At 40.1% G+C, this 27,973-nt stretch overlaps 1 protein-coding gene across 2 annotated transcripts; it reads left to right on the top strand.

Annotated features, from left to right (window-relative positions):
- Tbx18 (T-box transcription factor 18) lies at window positions 1–27,568 on the top strand. 2 transcript variants are annotated; one of them, XM_021206462.2, is made up of 8 exons: window positions 1–310; window positions 1,188–1,392; window positions 3,397–3,498; window positions 6,381–6,552; window positions 14,681–14,848; window positions 16,896–16,960; window positions 22,676–22,770; window positions 24,429–27,568. In XM_021206462.2, exons 1-8 carry the CDS (start codon window positions 1–3, stop codon window positions 25,151–25,153), a joined length of 1,842 nt encoding a protein of 613 aa, XP_021062121.1. In that variant the 3' UTR covers window positions 25,154–27,568. The 2 variants fall into 2 exon arrangements, with proteins under 2 accessions (XP_021062121.1, XP_029399619.1); XM_029543759.1 differs by lacking the exon at window positions 1–310 and adding an exon at window positions 321–382.
- Window positions 27,569–27,973: the final 405 nt, after the last annotated feature.

The raw sequence follows: 27,973 nt of genomic DNA, 5'->3' as shown, positions 1-27,973 counted from the left end.
ATGGCGGAGAAGCGGAGGGGCTCACCGTGCAGCATGCTAAGCCTCAAGGCGCACGCCTTCTCGGTGGAGGCACTGATCGGCGCCGAGAAGCAGCAACAGCTTCAAAAGAAGCGGAGAAAGCTGGCCACGGAAGAGGCGGCGGGGGCGGTGGACGACGCAGGCTGCAGCCGTGGCGGAGGCGCGGGCGAGCAAGGCTGCTCGGAGGCCGACGAAGACGCGGCTGCCCCGCCGCCGGCAGCCGGGACGGGGTCCGGGCCAGCGCGGAGCTGCGCGGACGCGGAGCGGAGCTGTGGCTCCCGCGGAGCGGCGGGTGAGTCGATTCCTTCCTGCCCCAGCGGCTTCCCGGTGCGTCTCCGCCCGGCTCCCGCGAACCTGAGCTTCGGTGAGGCTGCGCTAGCGCCCGCTCCTCCCCGGCCTCCGCCGCCTAGCCCCGGGGGCAGGCGTTGAGCCCTCGGCCCCGCACACCGTCCGCCCTCGGCCCCGCACACCGTCCATCCGCGGCTCTCTGCCCGGCTCCGCAGGCTGCCGCCGTCCTCGTCTCTGCGCCGGGAGGGTTCGAGCCCAAGGATGCCGCTGGGCTCTAAGTTTTAGGAGCCCCAGGGGCGCGTGCGGGAGGGACCGGGCTAAAAGCGCGGAAACCGGCTCGGACTCCCAGAAGCTGGGTGCGCCAATCGGGGAGGCGGCGGCGAGCTCGCCCACACTCTTTGCCCTTCTGAACGCGGAGCGGTACAACGCCGGAGCCCAGGGCGCCCCGGGGCGGGCTTTTCCTTCTCTTCCACCCGTTGTGCCGCGGGGGCCGGGAGAGCTAGCAGCCAGGAGGATTGCCTGGAGAGGGGTTTGGGGAAGTTTCCAGAAGGTGACTCGCGCGAGGCCCAGAGGCCCGGCGGCCTCCTGGGGCGGAGGGAGGAAGGGGTGACCGGAGCAGATCCGGGCAGCGGCGGCGGCGGGATCAGCGCCCCGGGACAGTGAGCTCGGGACGGGTCTCAGACAAGGCGGGGCGCGTGGGGAGTCTGCGGACCTGGCTCTGGGGCATGGGGACTTGGTGGGACCCCGAAGGCCTCAAGGCAACTCCGATCGCCCCGCGCGGCAGGACTGCGGGCAGCTGTCCTAGGGCCTGGCCCTGAGATGATCTCCCAAGGCCGGCTCGCCCCCTCACTGCTTTCCCGTCTCTACCCTCTGCTGTCCAGGCAGCTGTGAGGACGGCTTCCTGCAGGGCGCCTCCCCGCTGGCGTCCCCGGGAGGGTCCCCGAAAGGGTCTCCCGTACCTGGCCTGGCGCGGCCCGGGACCCCGCTGCCTGCGCCACAAGCCCCGAGAGTGGATCTGCAAGGAGCGGAGCTCTGGAAGCGCTTTCACGAAATAGGCACCGAGATGATCATCACCAAAGCCGGCAGGTAAGCTTGAGTCTCAGGGTGTCCTGCGACTTTGGCCTCACCTGACTACAGCTCCGACCCACCCAACAGGGCCCAAGACAGTAGCTCCCTTTCTAAATCTTTATTGCTTTCTTTCACAAAGCACTGTCGATGAAGGGCGCATCCCGGCCCAGTTTCATCTAGGTCAGAGAGATCTTTGTCAAGATGGGTGCTACAGCCTTAGCGATCCATGCTGTGGGTGAGGGAGTGCGAAGTAGTTACAGATATGTCATGTGCACCTCAGTTTATATTTATTTAGGCTCTAGTTATCAGCCCTGAATTAGGTAATAGATGGCCTCTCCTGTTTTAGTAATTTTTTATTTTAATAGTATTTTTATTTTTTAGCATACTCTCATTTCTTTTTTTTTAAATTCAAAACTTCCAGATTGGTCCCAGCACCCAGTCCATGGTGTATTGTGTTATTCTGATATTAGGCTACCATGAAAAGTCACTATGGTCATGTTTAATTATGTATTGCTATAAGAATCATTAGGCTGATTTTTAAAACTGTAGACACACCACACACACACACACACACACACACACACACACACACACATGAAATCAGTCCACTATCTTAAATTTATAGAATACAAAAATGTTTGGAACGAAGTTAATTTTTTTTAGACTGTGTAATTTGTGTATGGTTCATTAGTCAAATAAATGGATTTGTTAGCCACATCATATTAATTTGAGGTCAGTGCGAGAAACTTGCACTTTCAAGTTTTCGGCTCATTTAGTGTAATGAAATCTAAGAATAATATGATCCCTTTAAAGGTTCTTTAAAAAGCACACAAAACTCTTTCAGGGAGTACACATGGTAAAAACCTGGGTAGCATAAAAGTATCCAAACTTATTAGAAATTACAAAAACATATTTTATTGAATCCATATGCTACCTTTTGCATTCTCGGGGAGTTTTTATTAATGATCCAAATGTGTTCTTCACCAACACAAAGCAACAGTTGTCTTATAAAGGATGTAGTTAAAGACCTTTACTCTTTATCTTACAGGTGCACTGAAAGAACACTAAAACAGCCAGCATATTAAACTGCTCTCATGTTTAGTTAATAGTTATGGACTTTCCTTTCACTGGCAGCAGTCTTTAATAACACTGTTGTAGGAAAATCGGTAAATAAATTTGCGTTATAAGGTTAAGTTAACAAAAATGAGATTAGTTGGAGGGTCCTAGACATAAATCATAATAAGAAAGGGTTTGTTTTTTTTTTAAGGGTGAAACTGATGTTGTTTTTAATGCATGGTAATATGCTCCTGTATTTCTTGCTTCTGGGCTCTTTTTAAAGGGATGATGTGGGTTGACTTTAACCTTTCCTTTAATACATATATCTAGGAAGTCAAGAGAAAATGGAATTTTCGTTTGCTTTAATTAGCAATAATTGTGGTTAGAAAAGAAAACATTTTTGGGTTGTGGTGGGGGGAGGAAATTCATAAATATATGTTGTGTTTAGTTTCTGCTTCCAATAAAGAAGTTTTACTATACCTTTCAAATTTAGAGCGCCTTTTGCACTTTACCTTACCAGGCTGCAGACAGGAAGTCCTGTCTCAATAAAGAACATATTGTTTGGTTATAGCATGGCACATTGGCTCCTTGTGGGTTTTTTATAACCCCCTTTAAAATTTCACATTATAATATATTTTATCGCTTTCAGCAATTTGAAGTTTGTATCATTTGATGCATTTCATTATTTGTAGTAAGGTAAATAGGCTTGCTGGTTTTGTTTCAAAAACAACGTTTCTTTCGTGTTTAAGTTATACTGATATTTCTGTAAACAGGGAACATGCATACCCAGGTACAACAGATCACAGTTTTAAAGCTACAGTTTTGATATATCCTATGTTCTGAAACCCAGAGTTATGTTATCAGAGTGAATGATAAGCTTGTCCACATTAAAAAAAAGACATTTCTTGGGTTTATTCGGTCTCTATTCTTAATCACAAGCAAAACCCTTCCCTCCCTGGCAAACAGGCGCATGTTTCCAGCAATGCGGGTGAAGATCTCCGGATTAGATCCTCACCAGCAATATTACATTGCCATGGATATTGTGCCGGTGGACAACAAGAGATACAGGTAAGACTGAGGACTACCAGCAGAGCAGTAGCAACAGTGGGGCTCTGCAGGCTTGTGCCTATCTCATCCAGCCACTGTGATCTTTGCTGCACAAAGTCTGTAGTATTCCCAGACTCATGATCTAAGCACCCATGGGCTCTTGCAGCTCAGGTGGTGCCTTGTCCCACAGCCCATGTGGAAACTCAGGGTTTGCTTAGCTTTTAATAGATAAAAAGATGTCTTTGGTCACTGAAGCTTTGAGCAGGGCACAGTCTGGCATTGTTGCATTGAATGTATCTTTAAAGTTGGTTACAATTTCAGTTAGAATTTTGATGCAAAATTCCACTATACACAGTATAGTGTCTTATTTTTCCTATTTTTATCTTATGTCAATTTTCCTGTCCTAGTAAAACTCATATATATTTTAGACTTTCTTTTGAAAAGCATGTTTACAAGTTATAAAAATAAAATCTCATAATTCATTGTGACAGGAAATCGTCTTTAAACTTGAAATGAATTGTTGTCCCTGGTGTATTTTTCAGGTTGGGAAGGGACAATTCTTTAAGGTTTTCTATAATAGTAGGATTTTGAAACAATATTTTTGTCTAGGCATGAAGTAAACTCTGAAAAGATACTTGTATTCTTTAGTTTCAAACTGCCTTTGCATTTATTTACACAAGAAAGAGAATTAGTGATTTTCAATGACAATGCCTTTTGTTTATCTGAAGAGTTTAAAATGCTAAACTGTTTAAAAGGAAGTTTGAGAGCTTCAGAGATCAAAAGAAGGATCTTTGAAAAAATTGTCATTTAGTACATGTCTAAATGAAATTATTTGGTTTCTACCACTTTAAAAAAAAATCGGTGCTTGTTTTGCTAAAATCAAGTTTTTGATGTTAAAGTATCCAATTCAAATTTGTGTATGAGCGTATGGAATACTGAAAGTATTAAATATAGTAGTTTTATTTGTGTTTTCTGTTTAAGTTATATTATTTATTCTGATTACATAAGTCTTTAGGAGTTTTGCTAGCATTATCTAACTAGCAGAAAGCAGAAGGCATCAAGCTTATTCACTAAACACACGTGATTTAAAGTCCATATTCTAATTTGAGTTTTGTGTTGAGGAAGATAACATAATTCTTAATGAGTTCCTAAGTTACTCTTTTCTTTTTCAAGTTTCTATTCTGTTTCTTCCTCCAGTTTTCCCCATATACTTTAGATTTTTTTCTTTTGGGCGATTTATGTATACTATCACAAAAAGCAATGAAATTTACATCTTAACAGATCAAACTATAAAACACAAAATTGCTTTCCCACCATTGCTTTCTAGGAAACATTAGTTTTGGTATTTAGAATGCTTTACAAGGAATATTTGTATGTACAATTTATTTTCTTAGAGTGCACTAGATTTTGAACTATTTAATATACATAATTTTGCAAGGTTTTGATAGAACATTTTTATTTATTTTGGTAGTAACTCAAGCCTTATCTGAAGTGCAGGGTTTTTTTCCCATGCATCTCTAAGGCTTCCATTTATTTTTCCAACTTTTTCATCAGTATCAGAAATTGTTTTTTGGCTTATTCTCTGTCAAAGAATGGTATTTGGTCCAAGTTAGAACATTATGAAAAATTAATAATCACAAAAGCTCATAGGAATTTATTTATTAAAACCATACCATGCCAATTAAAGTTTTTAAAATTAATTTAAATGCTCTGCTTATATATTTTGCTTCAAGGAAAGGAATTAAAATCTACAAGGGATATTGAGTTTACAATTGAGCTCACTGAAATGTGTAACCATAGCTGAGACAAAGATCCTCACCAAATACAGATGTAAGAAAATGTTTCATGCTGTTTTTAAAAGATGTGTGTGTTTGTCACACAGGGGTTTCTGACTTACCTGAACGTTATCACCATAATTTTTGTGCAGTATCTTAACATGTGAACAGGAGGCAACATATTTAAATGTATAATCTCATGCCACTATTTCAATATCTCACTTTCTGTTTTTTTTTAGATTCACACTGACAGATAATAATCTGAATTATACAGATAAATTTTAAGAGTTTATTTATTCCTGGAAATTTCATTTGAATGTTTTTCTTGCTGAGTCAATTTATTTGTGAATATTTTAAAAATATAATAGGCTATTGTGTTTTTTAACTGTGAAAAAACCTTAATTGGCAGGACTATACAAGTGTGCTTGGCATGTTGAGTATTGATAGTTGGAAATTAGTATCTGCTAACTGAAGTGATTTTCTTGGAAGGTCAAGAAAGAAGCACAAAAGACTAATGAAAGTTTTTTATTATTCCTCAAAAATGTAAATTACCCTGAATTATTCTATCCTCTGATTATAATGTTAACAGATTGGGAAAAACAAGCCTACATGTTAAAATGACAAACTTCCCCCCTCAAAAAAAAAAAAAAATGTAACAGTTTTCTCTCACCTCTCCATGTTTATCCCACCAGGCTGTACAGAGCCTAAGAAGGGAAGTTATCTTTCAGGAAGCAGAAACCTTTAAAATAAGACACTGAAAAATTTTAGATTTACTCAGAGGTGAGAATGACAGCTTTGTAGTGTCTTCATGTCATTGAAATATTCAGTCAAAAAATATCACAGAGTGTAAATTGTGTTTATCATAAATGTAATGCATTAGAATCACGATGCGTGGCATTTATGGAGGAGACAGCCTGTATATTTTCACTAAGCCATCAGAAAGATGTTTACTCTGAATTATCCAAGGCCCCAGAGTGCGAACTTGAAAGTAGACTTAAGGTTTCTTTTGTGTGTATAGAGAAATAAGTTTGTTTTAGACTTTTAGAAAAGGGGTGCACACTTGCTCGGAGTTGTTAATTCCAAGAAATGCGTAGTCGACATTCTGATAGTCTTGTCTTTGCCTTGTAGATATGTTTACCATAGCTCTAAGTGGATGGTGGCAGGAAACGCTGATTCCCCAGTGCCACCCAGAGTCTACATTCATCCAGACTCACCGGCCTCTGGGGAGACTTGGATGAGACAGGTCATCAGCTTCGACAAGCTGAAACTTACCAACAACGAGCTGGATGACCAAGGCCATGTAAGTAGACAGCTTCTCTGGCATGACCCCGGCAGGCCACATCCCAGTGCCTGGCTAAAAATTGCTAAAATTGTGACATTCCTTTCTGTTTGGTCTGTGTGAGAACAATATATGTTGTATTTGTATCAGAGACCATGGCTCTAGCTCAAGCGTTCCATAAAGCATTTATTAAGTTTAAACCAGATACTTGCTTTGTATTGGAATAAAAGGAACCAAGGCAGGGAGGTAAAAAAAAAAAATTATGTGAAGTCCCACGAGGTGCTAATTATTATACTTGAACTGTGTTTGGAAGTTTGGTAACAGGGATGATTTATTAGGTCTTCTATGCATCCAGCTCTTTTCCCAGATGAGGCTCACTGCAGTAATAACCTGGGCTTACTCTGTTTGTGTGTTCCATCTGCAAGTTCCCAATTGTTTTGCAATGACATCTAATGTGTCAAAGTATGGTATAATTCCCTTTACTCTTAAAACTGCTGAAACTTGATACAGGGGTCTATTCTAGCCAGTCCGAAAAGACAGTCATTGTTAACAGCTTGCTGACTTTAGTTAGGCAGGGCTCTGCATGATTATCTTAATACCTCACTAACTCTGGATAATGCTGATTTCTGTCCAAAGCTGGCATTTCTGTTAGGTGTACTATTGTTAGAGTTTTGATTAAGAAGAACTGGAGTGTCTTTTGAATCATACATACAAGAAAGAAATACCAACTTCACTATTTCCCAGCCAAAGAAGACACACAGGTCATTTACAAACAAGTCACTTAAGTGAACCTGAAATGAACATTAATTTAGTGCTTGTGCTATGATCTGCAGCTGTCTAGATACCTCATCTCCCTGAGGAGAACCGTGGGATGGTTGGTTACCTTTCCGTGACAAATGCAGTGTTTCTCCTTTAAAGCACAGCCAATGACATGACAGTCCGTGGCCACCTTGATGATTTCAAACTGAATCAGAGAAAGTAGACACTTTGTTTCTTTATATATTTTAGTAGATGACTTTATTTTCTTTCTCTTTATTTTTATAAATCCACAATCAAATTATTATAGCTATTGTTCACTTGATTACAGCGCTGAAAAAACATCAGTTTCCTCTGTCTGACTGGACTATAGCTGGTACATCCATCTGAATGGGTCTGTTTTCTGCCTTTTAGTAGGGAACGTAGACTAAATTCCATTTGGTGTTGCTTATTTTCAAAACCTAAAGTAAGTATCCTTCTGAATCTACTGTTTAAGAATATAGTTTTTAAAAAGATAATTGTTCCCTAAACCAAAACCTGATAAAGAATTTATATCAATATAATCATCTTACAGTTCTAATACTTTTAATTACGAGTACTGGCTTTATATATAGTATGTGCCATAACAAATTTTATATATAGATTTAGTAATCTGTGATTTTAGATGTCTAATTTTAGTAGTTTTTAATCTAAAAGAGCATTTCCCTGAAAATATATGTATCTTAATACATATGTGTATTATATGTATAATGTATAATAATGTATACATACAGGAAAATAATTATGTATTTGTATGTGAGAGAGGAGTCAGAGAAAAGAAAGACTGAGGTAGAGAGAAGAGAGAGGAGTTGGGGAAGGAGATAGAGATAAGCATGGATATTGGTTCATGCGATTGTGGGATAGTTGGCTAGTTCTATCTTTTGAAGACGTAGGAAGAATTGAAGTTATGACTTGAATCTGAGGCTAGTCTGTTATCAGAATTTTCTCTTCTTCTAGGGACCTTACTCTGTTTTCTCTTAGGGCCTTTAACTGATGAGATGATGGCCACTTACTGCTACAGAGACTAATCTGCTTTTTACATGTCTGCTGATTAAATATTTATCTCTAAGCCATATTTTCACAGCAATATCTTCGGCGCTCTTTGGCTAAAAATATGGATATTGTGTCCTGGCCAAGTTAACAGATTAAAATTAACCGTCATACCGTATTTTTTTAAAAAAACATAAAAAGAATAGTTCCAAGTTGAAGTTTGGTTACTTGGACCTAAATAATCTCATTGTTAGAAAAATTTCTAAATGCAGCAAAGACCAAAAAAATAAATTAATGAAGCGTTCCGGCTACTAGTGAGGTTTTCTTTTAAAGTTGTGACCAGATGTACTGTTTAATTTAGGGACATAAAGCGTGGCCATGGGGAGCAGGAGAGAACTGTGAACTCAAGAAGGGAGGACACTGCATTGAAGGGAGGACACTGCATTGAAGGGAGGACACTGCATTGAAGGGAGGACAGACATTGCATTGAAGGGAGGACATTGCATTGAAGGGAGGACATTGCATTGAAGGGAGGACATTGCATTGAAGTTAGGACATTGCATTGAAGGGAGGACATTGCATTGAAGGGAGGACATTGCATTGAAGGGAGGACATTGCATTGGAGGGAGGACATTGCATTGAAGGGAGGACATTGCACTGAAGGGAGGACATTGCACTGAAGGGAGGACACTGTATTGCATTGTTGGTGCTTGTGCCCAGCTGACTGTAGGGGGAAGTGCCTTTTTACAGTATTCATTGAAAAGAATATGTTCTTGAGCATTGTTAAACCTGATCAAGGTCACTGAAGACAGAAACTGGCTTTGTGAGTGTCTTGCCTCCACGGGGTGAGAAGGGAGCCTGCAGATTGCTGCCTTGTCCTTGTTGGCTGCTCCTGGAGGTACAGACATCCTAGTTCAGAAGAAGAAGGATATTGGAAGTCTTCTGCTGCTGTGTGAACTCAATTAGATGGGCCCAAGCCGATTAGAGACTGGGAAAGTGCTTGTCCTTTGTGCTATTTGTGACTCGGGTCTATGAAGGCAGTGCTGTCCTTGTTGGGCTTCAGCAGAAAGCCTCGGGGACTTTTGCTTTTGTAGACTTTTCCTCTCCATCATTCCACCAATTCTAAAAGAAGTCATTGTCATCTCTAACTAATAAAACTGTACAGGATGGAGTTTAATTTCCCAAATTACTTTCTTATGTTTTAATCTCTCAGCCACCCCCTCTCCAATTTACTGTGTTAAATTTGTACACGTATGCAGCTTTGTGACTGAGGAACTCTGTGGCCCTGGAAGCGTTACTACCTTAGCATAAAGCAATCACAGGAATCCCAGTCTTGTAGGCGTTGACTAGACTTGCTACCACAGGAGATGATGTGATTTTTCCCAAAGTAAATTTTCAGCTTCTCAAATACTAGACTTGGTTCAGAAAAGAGAATTAAGGAAGATTCAGAGTGGCAATGTCCCTGAGAGCCACAGCTAATCCTTGAATGTTGGGATAACTTCGTAGGTCCTTGGGGATTCTGGGTAGCCTTATGTTAGCTCTGGTACAAACCAAGGGTGGCTTTTGGGCTTCCCTTGGGCAGGAAGTTCCTATGCTTGGGTGATAGCTTCTCACCACATGCATGCTTCCTTGTTTTCCTGGAATCTGTCTTCTGAGGAAAGTATTTCCTTGAGCATCTCTCTAAAGAGGAGAAGACATTTGATGCTACTCCTTGAGCGGCTTCATACCTATAGTGCCTGTATGCTTTGGAAACGGGACCCGTTGGGTAGCCATAGTAGTCACAAGCTTGTAGGAGTGTGTGTGTCTCCACAGCCGATGATTTCCTGACACACATGCCTACACTCTCTCATGGTTTCTCCTTGAAAAATCAGATGGGGAAGCAAGATGTTGCAGGAACGGTAGCTGAGCTCTCTCATTGGGAAGGATATTGAAGTGGTTGAAAAGGACTGCACATCTGTGATCCCTGGCAAGTCGGTTCCATTCCTGTGGCCTTGTTTTCTAGTGGGAGGTATTGGAATTAGAGACCCAAGGAATCTGGCAAGCTTGAAAGTATGTGTTTAAGGAGGGTCTGAAACAGAGTATAACAGTAAGAACAAAAGAAAAGCCTACTTTGTCTGTGATTGACTGGTAAAGTTTCAGCACCACTTAAACTGAGGCAAAGCTGGTGTTGTAACACTCTTAGGAAGGGGTGGTGGTGATGTAGGGGTGAGGAGAGTGAGAATGTGGGAAGGGGCATTATTACTTGGTCCTTTTAGGTCCTTTACTTGACCTAATCCAATCTTGAGAGTTTGTTATCTAGAAAAAAGAAATCAGTTATCGACAAGTTTCACTACCAAGCTAAAAATCTAGAAGCCCCATTTGTGGAACTATCAACTTGTCAGATAAAGAAGTATGCTTCTTTTGACACAAATCTATTGGATAATTAATTAATTATCAGTGTTAGAGGTTAAGCCCAGGCGAAAGTGCTTTACTACTGAACCACATCATCAGCCCCTCAAATCTAGTCTTTAAAGTAGAAAAGCACGTATAAGCCTATAAGTAAGATCACTCTGTTTGTGGCTATTGGTCTGTATGCCCTTTCTAATATTATAGTTTGTCCCCTGCCCAAATCCTATCTAAATAGAACAGACAGTATAGACAATACACATACAGTATGATTATTTAAGCTGTAATTAGGGTCTCATTTAGAAAAAAAAATGGCTGGTGGTCCCACATATCGTATTAAGTAAACAAAATATTGTTGGCTTACTATTATAAATGGGACAGTTTATTATGTTTATTTATTTGTGGGAACGGGTGGTTGTAGGTTGCTGCATGAAAAAGCCTGGAGGGCAGAGGACACCTTGCCAAAGTTTATTTTCTCCTTCTTCCATGTGGCACCCAGAGATGGAGCTCAGGTGGTCAGACTCGGCAGCAAGCAGCGTCCTTCCCGAGCCATCTTTCCAGCTCTAGATTTGGTAGCTCATTAAGAAGCAAATGATGATACTATTATAAAGAAGAACTGAGCTTGCTTAGGGTAATCACAAAAATTTTAGGGATACACTATATTTTTTATAGACATTTAAAATACATCACTTTATCAGTTAATGTGAGCACATAGACATTTATTAATCTTCTTTCTTTGCACCCTTTTTCAGTATACCCCACACAAATTCACTTCTTAAAACATGGTAAGTGTATAAACAAATGAGCTGCACGTGTATAAAACTGAGTGGAGAAATGTCCTTGAGAGAACAGATTCATAAAACAAGACAATAAAAAGAAAAAAACTTTTATTACCTCCATTCCAAATCATTTCATTCCAGTGAAATAGGCTGTGCACTTTTTGCTTAATTCTGTGAAATTTCTTGTCTTTTTTTTCCCCCTTCTGCTCTGGAAATCACTTTCTCTTGGAGTCTGTAGATGCTGCTATTTGTGCGCTGCTGATGTTTTGATTCATTGTTTTTAAAAATTAATTTATTTACTTTATGTGCATTGGTGTTTTGTCTATGTGTGTGTGTGTGTGTGTGTGTGTGTGTGTGTGTGTGTGTGTGTGTCAGAGAACCTGAAACTGGAGTTACAGACAATTGTGAGCTTCCATCTGGGTGCTGGGAATTGAACCCGGTTCATCTGGAAGAGCGACCAATGCTCTAAACTGCTGAGCCATCTTTCCAGCCACCAACATTTTAATTCTTAGCTTGGAGAACAGGAAGAGTTCTCAAACTTCTCAACTCTGGAAGATGCAAGACGATTTTCTAAAGAGAATGTTAGCTAAGTAAAGGAGTGAAAAGTTGATTTGACATTAAAGTTATTACATTTAAAGTGGCCATTTGCTATTTTATGCTTAACATTTAAAAGAGTGTGCTATTACAATAGTAAATCATAGGAAAAGGACTGGAGGCAGGTTTGCAGGTGGGGACTGAGACACAACCTGGGACTCAATTAGCTGCATCTACTGGCTCAAAAAAACGTGTGTTTCTTTTATTGGGCCTAGCCCAGAGACTGTCTGCCCACGTAGTGTAAATTCATAATGAAGACATGTAGACAGGAAGGGAAAACTGGCTTGGGACCTAGAGAGCTCTGAGGACTCCAAAGTCTGTAGGTTTTGTAGAACTTACTTTTTAAGAAACAATCTGTTGAGGTTTATAAATGTCATGCAGAACCCAAAATATACAACAGGCATGCTCCTTCATGGAAGTCAGAAAGCAGACCTCACATCAGCCACACTCCTACCCCTGGCGTAGCTCAGAAAACAAACAAACAAACAAACAACAAACCCTGCGAGAGTATAAACTTTACCAAAGATTAAAGCTTAGATTCTGATATGTTTTAAACTCAGAATTATTGGACATAATCTAGTAATAAGGAAACGAGCAAAAGACATTCCTCATGTACTGAAAATCCGTTTAGCAGCTGGGCGGTGATGGTACAGGCCTTTAACTCGGAACTCGGGAGGCAGATTGAGGCCAGCTTGTTCTATAGAGTAATTTCCAGGACAGCCAGGACTACACAGAGAAACCTTGTCTGGAAAAGAAGACAAAAGAATAAAAGTTTACTAGTCTATGCTAACAGTTAGGCTCTTTGAATACAATTTCATTTCTATGTTCTTTTATCCTGATTTATACCTTTCATAGGATGGCAGTGCACACACCTACTTAAAGCAGAAACTATTTTGGAAAAAAAAATGAGTACACATCTCTGGTACAGTCAGCACATTTACTTCTGTGTTTTGTGGGTTTTCTCATTTAAACATTTTTCTGTTCAAAGGTATTAGTAGTTTGCTCAAATTATCTCCTCTTCTTAGTTCTAGGAAGAGGCAGTGAATTGCTGCCTGTGTTCTCTCAGGCATGATGAGGAACACTACCCCCCCTTTGCAGTTTCTTGTATTCACACTGTCTCTCTCAGAGGCATGTGTAGTTGGCAAGGTCTTTAGATCTACTTCCTTCCTGAATCTCTTCCACTGACACACAGAAAACCTTAGAGAGAAAAAAACAAAAACAAAAACAAAAACAAACAAACACAATAAAGCAGAACCCCGGACTGCAGTATTGGCTATCCCAAGAGTAAAGGCCTGTTCTTCTGACAGCAGACACATTCTCTGAGGACAGGGCTGTTTGTGTTTGAGCTGACCAAAGGCTCTGAAGTTGACTAATTAAACTGCCTGCATCTGGAACAACATGAAGCACATCAAACACTATGTTTCCCATGACTTTCGTTTCTGCATTTTCCTTCTAGATTCATAATAACCAAGACTTCGATTTAAAAGCTTAGAGTTCAGAAAGTTTACGTACTTGTCAGCTAAAGTTATTTATGAATTTAAAGCCCAAGTAACAAATTAAGAAATCTGCTGTTTATGAAAGTATTAAAACATAAGTCAAATGTGCCCCCATGTATGCACACAGACACACACAAACACACACACACACACATACACACACACCGACCTGTGATCCCATCATCATAGGTGATCACTGTTCATATCTCTGTATGAGCCACCATACTATGTTTTAATGCACCATAAAACATATATAAACAATTAGGTACTGTTTTATCATCTTAAGATTAAAATCCAGCATTTTATCGTATGATTGAAATTTGCCTAAAAAGCATTAGCAACAGCTTTATGACATCACATCTCAAGATGCAGCTGTTCCTTGGTGACTAATCTAATGTTGGGCATGTAGGTGGCTTATAGTTCTTCTGCTGTTATAGATTATGTGATATCCATCCCTGTATATGAAATGCTTTTCTGAATCTGGAGCAATTCCTTAGGGAAAATCTGAGTGGGATCTTGGTGCTCACATGACAGACTCTGGGCAGGGCAGGTTTTCCAGGCACCACACAGAGATTTAAATAGGGTCTTTGGCACTATACCGTTCTGACAAATTACAGATTTTGTAGGACAAACACAGGAGACAACAGAGTGTCCTCTGTGGGTATGCACAGTCACCTTCGAAAGAGCAATTCCCTTGGAGTTTGAAAATCTTGCATGTATATTTTAGAAGATGAATTTGGTGCAAAATAAATGGTCATTTCGATCTCCTTTTTAGTTTCATTGGTATTGGCTCTGGTTTTATTCAATTCATTATAAACAAAATCTTTATGAATATATTATTGTATTTTAAGCAATAGCAACTCTTGGTTTATTTCATGTGGCTGTACTGAGGATTTTAGTAAAGTGATTTGCATTTTTATATAAATATTACAGATGTCTTCCTAGACCATCCATGTAGCTTTGCTGTGTTTTGTTAAATTAACTTCAGAAATTATCTTCAGAAATGTGACTCTTCTGCAAAAAGTTATTTTCCCCGTTGCATATTTGTTCACACAGTCAAATTGCAATAGAGTGGTTCCTATTTAACATGGCTTTTCTACCTTGATCTAGATCATTCTTCATTCTATGCACAAATACCAACCACGTGTACATGTCATCCGTAAAGACTGTGGAGACGATCTGTCCCCCATCAAGCCTGTTCCATCAGGAGAGGGAGTGAAGGCATTCTCCTTTCCAGAGACTGTTTTCACAACTGTCACTGCCTATCAGAATCAGCAGGTACTGTTTTCAGTGGCCCTCTTGCTAGACTCCTTGGGTGTAGAGAGAAAGCCAGTTCTCTTTATGGTTATATCCAAAGGCTAGGAATTACCATAAGGCATTTGCTCTACCTGGCACTTATAGTATGCATGTGTGTACACAGGCGACATCTTCAAGACCACAAATTCCCAAGCAGAGCTACTCTAAGTGATGTACCGAGCGTTTCTCCTGCAATTGGCAGTGCAATTTTACTTTCTGTCTTGAGATACTGAATCATAATCTCATAACTAAAATTAGAAGGCATGTTGATTACCTAGAAAAATAGATATGTAAAGTGTGAAAGGGTATTTGTATCTTAGAACATGAGATCTGGCTTTAAAACTACAGCCCATGAATTATAAGAAATATTTCAGAAGGATTTATCCCATATATTTTTGGATTTTTAAAAGGGCTTTTTCTGTTAACTATGATTTAAACAATTTTTCAGAGATGTGCATTGTGCATTTCACTGATGTGCATTAGAGTCTAAAAGATCAGCATTTTTTTTTTTTTGGTTTTGTTTTGTTTTTCAAGACAGGGTTTCTCTGTGTAGCCCTGGCTGTCCTGGAACTCACTTTGTAGACCAGGCTGGCCTCGAACTCAGAAATCCACCTGCGTCTGCCTCCCAAGTGCTGGGATTAAAGGCATGTGCCACGACTGCCTGGCCAGATCAGCAATTTTTGAAATTTGAGAAATGAAATGTTTCACTTCTATATAGGCAATGGTTGTGTTTCTTTAAGGTTGTTTTATATTGAGTCAAGAGACTGAGAGTCAAGCCCTCTGATTGGTTGTCCAATGCAGGGTGATCAGTTCTGAAACCATATGCACATAAACAACAAAAAATGGATTCAGAAGCTTACATTTATATACATTTGTACATATACGTTTTTATAAGTGTGTGCACATGTGTGCACACACACATGTAACAGTATTGAAAGAAAAGGAGATTATCAACTTGAGAATGGACATGGGAGGAGCTGGAAGGAAAACATGGAGGGAGGAAATGATGTGATTCTGTTTCAATTTAAAACACAAAGATGCCAAAAAAAAAAAAAATCAAGAGAGAAGGAGAATTTATTGGAGGCAAAATATTTAATCCATTCCATTTCAGCCAGTTTTGTAAGAATTGGCTCTGTAGTGACAGCTGATGTGGTCTGTGTTAGATTCTCTTCTAAAAAGTTTCATTCATTCATTCATTCATTCATTCATTCATCAGCCAGACAGACTGTTTTAGGTTACTTCTTAGCTCCTGCACACATCTCGGCGGCAATATCGCTCTTTTGTCTGTTCTGTTGTTGCTGTTTCCTAGAAAATGTGGGCCCCTCCCATGTGGTCTTTCTTAGGACAGCGACTCAAAACTCAAAAGTATATATATATATACTTTTAGAAAGAAATATGCAAGTAACCTTTTGAAGGTCTAGAGATATTTAGGATTATTAAAATATATTAGGGACAGAAAATATTTCTTCTCCTTGGGAATAATTCGTGCATAAGGAGAAAACAGCATATGTTATAACAAACCCCAATCCATCCTGTTTCCCTGTCTCTCCGTTACATATGCAGAGGTTATCTGTGCCCTCCGACTTCCTTCCGCACTCTGTGCTAACCGGAGAGCAAGGCAATGATCCTCCAGCCCTAGAACTATTAGAAGATAACCAGGGCTGAGCTGCATCCTAGAGTGGAGGGGAACAACTTCAGCTTGAGAGGATGGTCAAACAGGACAAATCAGCAGGCGGCTAGTCAGTTTCCTTCCTCAGGAATACTCAAACCAAACCAAACCTTTATTCTTGTTCTTCGAAGGAAAATGAGAGAAGAACTTTGTCTTTCGCAGCCGACCTTCTAGGTGACTTCTGAAATCTTTCAACCTTCACTATCAGGATATTAAAACACACAAGGAACACACCAGACCCCTCTGTCTGTTAATTTTTGGGTTGTTTGTAGTTCTACAGTTACCTTAACTTTGAAATAATGTTCTTATTTAAGATTATATTCCTTATATATGATTTGATGTGATTTCTATATTGCGCAGATTACTCGCCTTAAGATAGACAGGAATCCATTTGCCAAAGGTTTCCGAGACTCCGGGAGGAACAGGTAATTCCTAGTGAAATCTTCTGGTTGTTCTAGTAAATATATTTGAAGTTTAAATGTCATTTTTCTATCACAAGCATAAGGGTTAATGTAACAAGCATAACTTGGAATCACTTCTGATGACAGTTTAAGTTGATAAACTTTACTGTTTCTTGGAGGTAACTTAGGTACAGGGTGGAGTCCTGTGGCCTGCCCTAAGATAAACTATATGCATGTGGTGAGAGTGAAGATATAAACTCTTGGCATGTAGATTGCATGTTATTTCTGGAGGGACCATGGGGAAGTCTGCCTTATGGCCCATGGGCTTCCATATTCCAAGAAATCGTCCTTCCTGCCTCCGCTTTTGGTTTAGTGATAACACACTCTCTATTGATTCTCTCTGGAGAGTATGCCAGAGTCTCTTGTTAACTCAGATTTCCAACTGGAATATGAAACCATTTCACATTGCCAAGAAACCCAGCTCTTCAGTTTCCAAATTTGTCTTGGCTCTACTGACAGTCACACAGTCATCTATTTTTTTTTCTGTGTAGTATTTTACAGTGTTTGCAGTAAATGAGATAGCTACAACAATTAATTCCCCCCTAGTCCTTTTATCAAGGAAAAGATCATCCAGTCTGTTTGCTGTAAATTTCTAAATTTATTGATAATGATTCTATTCTAGTACAGTTCAGTGTTATATTTAAAAAAAATAACTGTTTGTAATAGATAGCAAGACTAGAAAAACATTCTCCCAGTGCCCTTTCGGGCAAGGTTTTGCTACGCATGCTTCTAAAAACATCTTATAACAAGAGGCCTTTGAACTTCTTTATTACTCCACTCCCCAAAATATTCTGATATATTATGAAACTGGTATTAACTAGGTTTGTCTACATGAAGTGAAAATTGTCAATTATCAAGAAATGATTTCACTTGAAATTTTAGAAAGAAAAGCAATCAGGTAATAGCATAGATTTCTAGTGTTTCAAGCTGATTAAATGGTCAAGATAGGTGACAGACAGGTCCCAATATGTGCTCAGTTGCTAAAGAGACTTGGTGCCACCCTCCTTTACAGTGGCATCACCCAAAACAACACACAGTTTAAGTACCAAAACCAGTGAAGACCCAATGATATTAGTGGCCTTCCAGTTAGTGTAGGGCGAACAACAAGACTGGCCAATAGGAGAGCTTCTTCTGTAGTTTAGTATAGGGATCAACAAGACTGGCCAATAGGAGAGCTTCTTCTGTAGTTTAGTTTAAGGATCAACAAGACTGGCCAATAGGAGAGATTCTTCTGAAGTGTTTCACTCCATGGGAAGACTTGCAGGTACTAACTCATTTATCTCCTGCACTGAAATTGCTTTATGGTTTGTGATGGAAAGTGGTGATTGATTTGTTATGCTCCTGGTTACTTTGCTTGGCCCTAGGGACATTTTTGAAAACTGAATGAAAAAATCATAGTTTAGTATCCCTCAAATGATGGGTGCCAAGGCCGAAGGCAACCTGTGAGGTGACTTTTTCTGCCTTGGCAAATGCTTGGTTGAACCCTTCTTGTGACTTAGATTATATCAGAACAACATTTTAGAGTCTTGCTTTGACTTGATTTTTTTTTTCTTAAGTAGGGAAACAATGTATTAAAACTCTTGGACCTATAGGAGGTCCATGCTGAGACGTTGAGAGCAAACACCAGAAATCATGTCCACGCTGTTGATTAGTTTGGGAAAGGCTGTACTGCCTTGGACACTGGAGAGATGTTCCTTTATGAGTCAATAGCTTATGAACAGTATTAAAATATATTTTGGATAGAAAGTAATAATGAATGAGCCTTTTATGAGAATCCAGATGTATGGGTTCATAGGATAAATTTTGATGAAGAATTCTAGATATGCTAGCACAATAAAAAGATTTGGTAATTTAAATCATGTCATTGAAGATAATCAGCATTGCAGGTGAAAACTAAATCTCCAGCCCTGTCCATTAAATCTCCTGTGTCCATTTTGAGGGCACAGGCTGAGTCTCACATGGGTTCTCTTCACTAAGGCTGTTTGGAAATATGTAGGCTTGGCTTCAGATGGTTCTTTGTGTTATTTCTTTTGGTTATAATAAAACCTGTAATGTTTTAAACCAATAGAAAAAATAATGAATTATATTTTAACGCTCTGAATCTAGATAAAATTAAATATTCTTATTTTGCTTCAAGTGACTGCTTTGTTTCAGGTGAAATGTGTTGTGTCTATATTGAGAAGTGGGACTCAACCTGTGGGTCTCGAAACTTCTGGGGTCAAATGACCCTTTCCTAGGGGTTGCATATCAGATATTTACATTATGATTTATACAGTAGCAAAATTAAAGTTATGGAATAGTAATGAAAATTGTAGCAAAATTACAGTTATGAAGAACAATAAAAATAACTTTATAGTTGGGGGTCACCACATCATGAAGAACTGTATTAAAGGGTCACAGTGTTAGGAAGGTTGAAAACCACTGGTGTAGAGCTTTCTGGTTAATGAAATAAAGTTTACATCTTTTCTCATGATATATTGCCCTATATTAAAAAATATGACCTTAATTCTGTGATATTAAATTCTGTTAATTTTAAACATTTCAAATGTATGTATTATTTTCCTGAAAACTAAAAAAGAACCCATATACTATATGAGGGTTTGTTGAAGGTATAGAGCTTTGAGGGCATAGAGGAACATAATATTTTTTCATATATTAATAGACAGGAAAGTCCATGAAAAAGTCCACAATATTCCTTTATTATCCCTGGTTATGCTGTGCAGTTTTACTGCTTTTTTAAAACAAAATTTTATTTTTATTTTCCTCATACACGAAATAAACAAGGTGATCAAGACCCAAGATAAACACAGAGATGTGATTGGTTCAGTTTTATAAAAACGATTCTGTTTAATTAAAACATGTCCTTCCCTGGCTACTTATGGCTCTGTAGCCTGTTTTTACAGGAGTCAGTAGCTCCAGCCCTTGGAAGCCCTCCTGCAGGCATTTGCTATGTGAGAGTGAATTTATGTGCTGAGAATAGCCCAATTCCGCACTTAAGCCTTAGGTTTGACCCTATAAACGTTTTTACTCAGGAAGGTACAAAAATTTCTTCTCTTAAATACTTCAGGAAAAACATAACCATCTTACTAAATAAACTCGGCCATTTGATAGCATAAATGAGGGCAGTGGTAAATGGGGAGGTTGTTCAAAGGCACCTTGTATAAATTATCGCCTTGGCTACTCTCCTGCAGGAGGGGTCTTTCATCTTTCCTTTAACTAGATGGGAAAAGTCTCCATTACTGGAGAAAATGAAGGCTTTTTAACAAAAGTCCAGATTCAACTAATAAATATTTTATAACTGTTTCCTGCAAAATATCTGAAATCCTTTGTGGAACTGGCAGTGTGAAGGGGGAGCCTGGGGCAGCATCCTCGTAGCTCCCCGTGAGAACACTTGGAGTAGATGTGTTCCCTCTGAGTTTTCCACACAGGGCTATGCAGTGGCTATGCTCAGTGGCCTCTCCTTATGAAATTTGATTTGTGGATTTGAAACATAATTCAGGCTACACTGCTAAAACTTATAAAGCAGCAAAGCATATCTACGTAGTTCTACAAACTTCTGATTTTAATAAAACTGTTCCATAGCTACATTGGTATCTTTATTATCCATGTCTACCTTTATCAAAGTTCACCTGAGTGAGAATAAAAAAGTAGGTGATTTGGGTTTTTTGATGTTTTAATAAAGGTGTGTACCAATATTCTTTAAAATAAGAGAAATATTTTCTCTTGAAAGTAGTAAATATTTAGTATTGGTTTAAACTAGAGAGAGAGAGAGAGACCATCAAAGCATTATCCAACATTCATTAGTCCAGTATTAAATACAACTCACAGGTAACCTAGTATTGAGACAGCTCAGGCCCCACAAACTACATAATAAATAAGCTAATGGATAACTAATAATAAACAAATAAATAACTAATAAAAAGGAATATTTTACCATATAAAAATATTACTGGTTGGTATGATGACTGGGCCTTGGCTTGTAGTTATTTTGGTCACAGGTATGATGTCTGATTTACAAAAATAATTAAGTAAAATAAAAGCCAGGTAGAATAAAATGAGTTATAGCCACATATAATAGGGCTTCAAGCTTTACAGCCCAGTCTTCACTTCTTAGGAAAGCGAATTCAGGGAGGTGAAGTAGCACAGTTACCTGGAGTGCCTTATAGTCACAGTTTGGCTCTGCTGATCCAGGCTAATATCTTTATCCCAAACAGTCCTCTCTGTGACAACAGAGGTTATGTCAGGCGTCAGACTCCATTCTTCCCACCCACATCACCCAGGAGAAACAGGTGGGGGTGTTCTCCCTGCAATAGCCTGCGGTGTCAGTATGGGCTGCTGCTGCCCCTCAAAAGCCTTCCCAGATCTGTCTTCTTCTGAGGCTGAAGAAATGAGTGAGGTCCCCATGTGAGCTTACCACAACAGGAGTTGTGAAACCTTAACCTGAAGGGCAGCAATGTGAGATGTCGCCCCCCACCGCCCCCCAAATCCTTTCTACTCTCTGTTCACTTTGTTTGAGCGGTCACGTGACTAGCTGGTGGTTCTCTGCCTTTAATTCTCAGCTCATGATTTGTGGGTACCCAGAGAGAGGCCATCAGCTGAGTTGAAAATAATAAGAAATAGTACAGTCACAAGAAATGTCCAGGTTATATTTGACCCGGAAGAAGTTTTTTTCTCTTTCTGTAGTGCTATGGATGAACCCGGTGCTTTGTGTATCATCGACTAAGTGGTAAACTCCTGAGATAGGCTCTGGCCCCTACCATGTTATCTTTTTAGCAAGTCGCTTAACGTGGAAGTGGGTGAAGATGAGAAGTGAGATCTCAGGCTTCCTTGAGAAGGGACAGTTAAGGGAAGGCCTCAGCCCCTGATCCCAGATTGTACTCTTTACCCACCAGATATAAGAGGAAGGAAGACCGGCCCACTTATGGTAGAAGCTATTCATGTTTGCATTTACAGTTGTTGCTTTTGTTTTAGAATACACAGGATGTAATATAGTCTTCAACCAGGTTTGTCACTTTACACAGCAATCATTAATTATGTATGGTGAGGTTATATAATAACTTAAATCATCTTTACCGACTGTATAAAGAATAGACAGCTCTGTCTAGAGTTTTGTGTAGAGAATAGATGACCTATCCTCTTGCACAGTGTGCAAAGCTGAACAAGCAGTCAGTGCTGCCCCCTACTGGCCTACCTTGATTGGTAATGGAGATTGTACCCCAGAACAGAAGTTGGTTTTCTTGGAGTGGTTCTTCCTCTGAGCTAGCCCCTGAGATAATGAACGATGGGGGAGAAATGTCCCTTAGAAAAGAGATCTTGACATAAGGATGTTTTTGCAACCATATCCTTCATCATCAGAGGGCAAACTCCCAAGTCAAAGAGCGAGTACCAAAGCACCACAGAGCCTTGGACTCACAGTAACCAGGGTGGGCTCAGCTCCTCCAGTCCGTGTGTTAGCTTCAGGGTCCTAAGAACGTTGGCAGGTATTGTGGTCTGTTTCCATTCCCTTCCTACACCCTGTCCAAAATATTTCTCCTTGCCTGTGGCAATCTCCTAACACACCACCGAGTTTAGAAGGGATGGGGCATGGCCAATACCGTGTCATTCACCCAAATGCTTTTTACTGGTGCAAACCCCATCTGTTCCTAACAAGAGTCCACTTGTCCCCTCTCTTCCATTTAGAATGGGTTTGGAAGCCCTGGTGGAGTCCTATGCATTCTGGAGGCCATCACTACGGACTCTCACCTTTGAAGATATTCCTGGAATCCCAAAGCAAGGTAATTCGGGCTCCTGGGTCATGCATGCAGTCAGTCACTGAGAAGGGGCAGACATGTAAGAAATGCACACTTGGCTATTTATGCCCCAATGCTGAGGTTATCAGCAGCAATGTCCTACACCAGGATTCATTTCTTTTCTATCTGAAGGGTGACAGGTCAGGAATGATGGCAGTCCTGTGGTGTTAAGGGGTTAAACCTTGAATGTTCTAGCTGCTTATCTCATAATTCTGACCTCCTCCTGACATCTCACATTGATACATTGGCCAGGTATAAGAACCTGCCCATGCCTGTTCCTCTCACTCCACTATTGCTTCTTCACATGGTTTTCTTATTGGGTCTGTGATATGTTCAAGCATACTGGATCAGACCATTTCTGAGCCCATTTCTCACAAGCCCAGGCCTTATGTCTCCTCCTCAGGCAGCAGACTCTCAGGTCATCTGACTAGGCAGACTTTACCAGGATCCTGTCAGTTCCCAGTAAGAATTTCACGTACTTGGGTTTAGGTTATTATCATTGCTTGTTTTGGGCTTTCAGATTATTTAAAGAAGCAGGATGAAATACTGTTGTTGGAATAATGAAGGTTTTACAGCCTGTCCAGCACTTTGGAATTCTCCATTCCTCTTTAGTTACATCAAGTTTGCAAACATCAATCTGCCAGCAGATCCAGAGAAGGGAGTAGGCAACCATCATTGCTCTCCCTTGGTTGCAGGGTTAAACAGCCCTCTCTGAGTTTCACAGCATTGTTTATTTGTTAGACTTTTGCTCTTGTGTGGCCCGTGATTTGCCAACATGTTTTCTAACCGGAGTTGAGATTTTTTTGAGGACAAGGGATAACATAGCAGAGACTTGAATGGTACAATCACTGATGCACACAAGACTCAGTGAGAAGCTACAGATGTATGAGAGGTGGGACATCCTGGAGCAGCTTGGTGCTTTCCTCCTGGTACTTTTATTCCTCTGTAAGGAAGTGTACTGTAAGAAAAGGAAGTCTGTTGAGAGAAAGGAAATAATGCAGGTAGAAAAGGACAGTTTATTACACCTTTGGGGCAAGAGGCAAAAGTAGATGATGTTTAATTTTATAAAATTTCTGCTAAGTTTGGCATCTGTAATGTTTGTTTCTGGAAAAAAGAAAATTCTGAGAAAACAAGTTGCGGTAGAACATAAAATTTTCATGTAAGCGTGTCTTACTGTTTTCTGTACTGCAAAACTTCTTCATTATCAGGAGAGATAATTTGGATTCAAAATATTCCTCTAAAATTCCATCACGTTTATTTAATTTGTTATTGCCAATTATTACTTACTTGTGTGTGTCTGTGTGTTTGCATGTGTAACAGCACATGTTTAGAGGTCAGAGGACAACTTTTGGGGGTTCCTTTTCTCCTTTCACCTTGTGGGCTCTAAGGGTTGTCTGTCTTGATGGCTTTATTACTACCCTTGGAGCCATTTTACCAGTCCTTGGCTTTAAAAACATTAAGAAAAATGTATGTTTGCTTAAGTTAAGTTATTCAGTCTGAGTTCAGCACTCATTGGAAGCTAAGCCACCTTTCACCTCTGAAATTCTTCCCTTTGTAACTAGCCTTAGAAACCATACACTTACGCAATTTAAAGGTAGATGTGGTAGGTGGAGTCATTCTTTACATTGCAACTTCTTTTATAGGCAACACAAGTTCTTCAGCTCTGCTCCAGGGCACGGGGAATGGTGTTCCTGCTACGCATCCTCACCTGTTGTCTGGCTCTTCCTGCTCCTCTCCTGCCTTCCATCTGGGGCCGAACACCAGCCAGCTGTGCAGTCTGACTCCAGCTGACTATTCTGCCTGTGCCCGTTCAGGCCTTGCCCTCAATCGATACAGCACATCCTTGGCAGAGACCTACAACAGGCTTACCAACCAGAGCGGTGAGACCTTTGCCCCGCCCAGGACTCCTTCCTACGTGAGTGTGAGCAGCAGCCCCTCTGTGAACATGTCCATGGGCGGCACCGATGGGGACACCTTCAGCTGCCCGCAGACCAGCCTGTCCATGCAGATTTCAGGAATGTCCCCTCAACTTCAGTACATCATGCCATCGCCGTCTGGCAATGCCTTTGCTGCTAACCAGACCCACCAGGGTTCTTACAACACCTTCCGATTGCATAGTCCCTGTGCCTTGTATGGATATAACTTCTCCACATCCCCCAAACTGGCTGCCAGTCCTGAGAAAATCGTTTCTTCCCAAGGAAGTTTCTTGGGGTCCTCACCGAGTGGGACCATGACTGATCGTCAGATGTTACCCCCTGTGGAAGGAGTGCACCTGCTTAGCAGTGGGGGCCAGCAGAGTTTCTTTGACTCCAGGACCCTAGGAAGCTTAACTCTGCCATCTTCTCAAGTGTCTGCTCATATGGTCTGATGAAGCCTTTAAGTTAAACGGCGTTGGAATCTAATGGAGCGTCCTTTTTTTTTTTTTTTTTTTTTTTTTTTTAAAGCAATATGGGGAAAAATGTACACATAGTAAAAAGGAAGGCCCAGTGAGTGTTTTTACTTTCTCATGGCAAGATTGTAATTATGGTATATGTGTATGCTGTATATATACATAGCGTATACTGAAGCCTTCTCTCTGCCTTGTCTATTCAGTTCCACAGAGTATTGGCGACATGGACTATGTTTATCCAGCGTAATCAGACTCTAAATGTAAAAGGGTACACTTGAAAGTTGATAAGGAGGCTACCAAAGACTTTTCTAATGCCCACGTGCCAAGTGATAGGTTTATTACAGCAGTTTCATACATACCTAACCAAAGATTTGTAACTTCATTTATCAGAAGAATGCTCTGAGCAGTCTGTATTCAAGTGTTGATAGCCTTGAGATCTCATTTATTCTTGGACTTGATGTGAGAATGTTAAGTGCAGAAGCCAGTTAAATCTTAGTATATTTCTGAGGTATCTATAGCAATAAAGGCTTAGCTTTATATTCCTTCTTCTTTTTGGTTGTTTTTGTTATTTGTTTTCTTTTTTGTTTGTTTGTTTGAGACAGGGTTCTCTGTGTGACAGCTTTGACTGTCCTGGAGCTCACTCTGTACACCAGGTTGGTCTCTACTGCAGGTATCAGCCTGTCCCTGCCTCCCAAGTGCTGGGATTAAAGGTGTGTGCCAGCACCGCCCGGCCATTCCTGTTTATTCTTACATACTGCAGACCTTGGGTCTATAAAAATCCATAGCTTGTGCTGATTTATTTTCTGAAGGAAGGTGGATGACAGCCTTGTGATTTTTTCATTTTCCAATGAACAGAAAATATTATTTCCTGCAAAAAAAAATATATATATATCTGTTACTTTGAAATTGTTGCCCATTTTATTTGGTTTATCAGGAAGGCCATTGAAACTGTTCTGTAAACATTTTAAAATTCCAATTTTCACTAGGGGAACGGGTTGGATTGTATGGCATGAGAAACTGCAAAAAAAAAAAAAAAAAAAAAAAGAAAAAAAAAAGAAAAGAAAAGAAAATAAGCACACCTTTCAGATTCTTTTGTCCCAGTGAGTCATGTTTATTTATTTATTTTCAATTAGAGGAATAATGTCAAGCACTTCCTAGACCTTTATGTGGCTTGGTTTCTTAGATTATACTTTTTCATCTTTGATCTGCTTGACCTCTGGTCTATGAGTTAGGAAAAGACATGTATGCCCCTTACTTATGTCTCATAACTCCTACAAATTGAAATGTTTCCCCTCCCTTGCCTTATCTCCCTATCTGACTCTTTCCCAAAAACAGAGAGGTTTTGCCTTTATGGTACTAGTGCTGCAAGAATTTCCGAGGGTTATCTCCAGCAATCTGTCTTGTGGCTGTAGTCAAAGGCCAAAGTCCATTACTAGAAAGGCCTCCTAGGAGGACCAAGGAGGAAGATATTCATTATGATAAATGAGCTATAAAACTTTTAACCTCAACAGCATTTTAACTTTGGAAGTGAAGAAATGAAAACAGGATTGAGTTCTAAAAGTGCCTAAAATGAATGCATGGCTTAGGGGTTCAGAAGAAGGGACTTTGATCGTAGATCGTGAGATAAACAGGGAAGAGGGGGGCATGCAGGGCGGACTAGCTCCTTTTGCTGAGATGCTGAAGGCATATGTCTGCCCAGCTGCTCCGTACACTTCATGTTGAACAAAGGAAGAGAATGATTCCCTTTTGTTTATCCACAGACTTGCTCTAACATGTCCCCTAATTTGGACCTGAAGGAGTCTCCATCCCATTTTCCTTCCTAACTGAACGGATCACTGCTGGTTATTTAGGGGAATGTTGTGTTTAGACAGAATGTATTCTCGATTTGCCTCTGTTTATAGATTCTGACAAATTTCCCCGTGGATTCTGTAAGAATTTTAAAAAAATCTAAGGTTAGTGTAAAGGGGCATGGAATATTTGCAATAGGTAGATCTAGCTAAGGTTTTATGCATGGTGTTATTAACTTGACAGATTTAGAAAAAAGGTTTTGAGAACAAATCTAGCCTTTGTGCCGTTCTTCATCTTCATCAAGATGGCTTTCCATCCTGAGAGAGCATCCTGTCGGGCATTTCCCTTTTTGCTGTTGGTAATTGGAGATGACACCTTGATGCGAGGAGACATTTTTATTAATCATTTTGGTAGAATCTAGCAATACTGTACAAATGCCCCTACTTTCAGGTTTTGCTGTAAATAATAATCACCATGTCAGCCCAAAGACTAATAACCTTTTATTGTCGTACTAAATGATATACATGCATTGTTAATTATAATTATCTATCTGTATTTTATTAAGAACTGCTTAAGAAATTATATTAAAAGTACATTATGAAACCCTTTTATGGTCTTGGAGGGTAATCATTTTAATTGTTTATAATTTTTTTTAAATAAAGACATTCATACATACCCCAGACACAAATTCCGTACCTCTCAAATACAAAGCAGTGAGAAATGGGCCTGGTATTTATTTTTCTTGGTTTTAATATAATTTCTTGCTGTGGTGATCAAGTCACTGAAGGTGAAGGCCCCATGCAACAGTTTGGATGTGAGCAGAGAAGGTGGAATAGAATGTTTTCTTCAGGTCCAGAGAGGAAAGGCAAGGATGTCAGAATGATCTGCCTGAGCCACCGAGCAGTGATGACAGATCCTTTCTGGGCCTCTTGACTGGAAAACATTCCAGGACGCATGGAGAAGGGATGAGGGTGTTGTTATCAAGAACAGTCACATTCTGAAAATTAATAC

This window comes from Mus pahari, chromosome 10, assembly GCF_900095145.1.
Source record: "Mus pahari chromosome 10, PAHARI_EIJ_v1.1, whole genome shotgun sequence".
NCBI lineage: Eukaryota > Metazoa > Chordata > Mammalia > Rodentia > Muridae > Mus > Mus pahari.
This window is presented reverse-complemented; position numbering and strand designations above follow the sequence as displayed.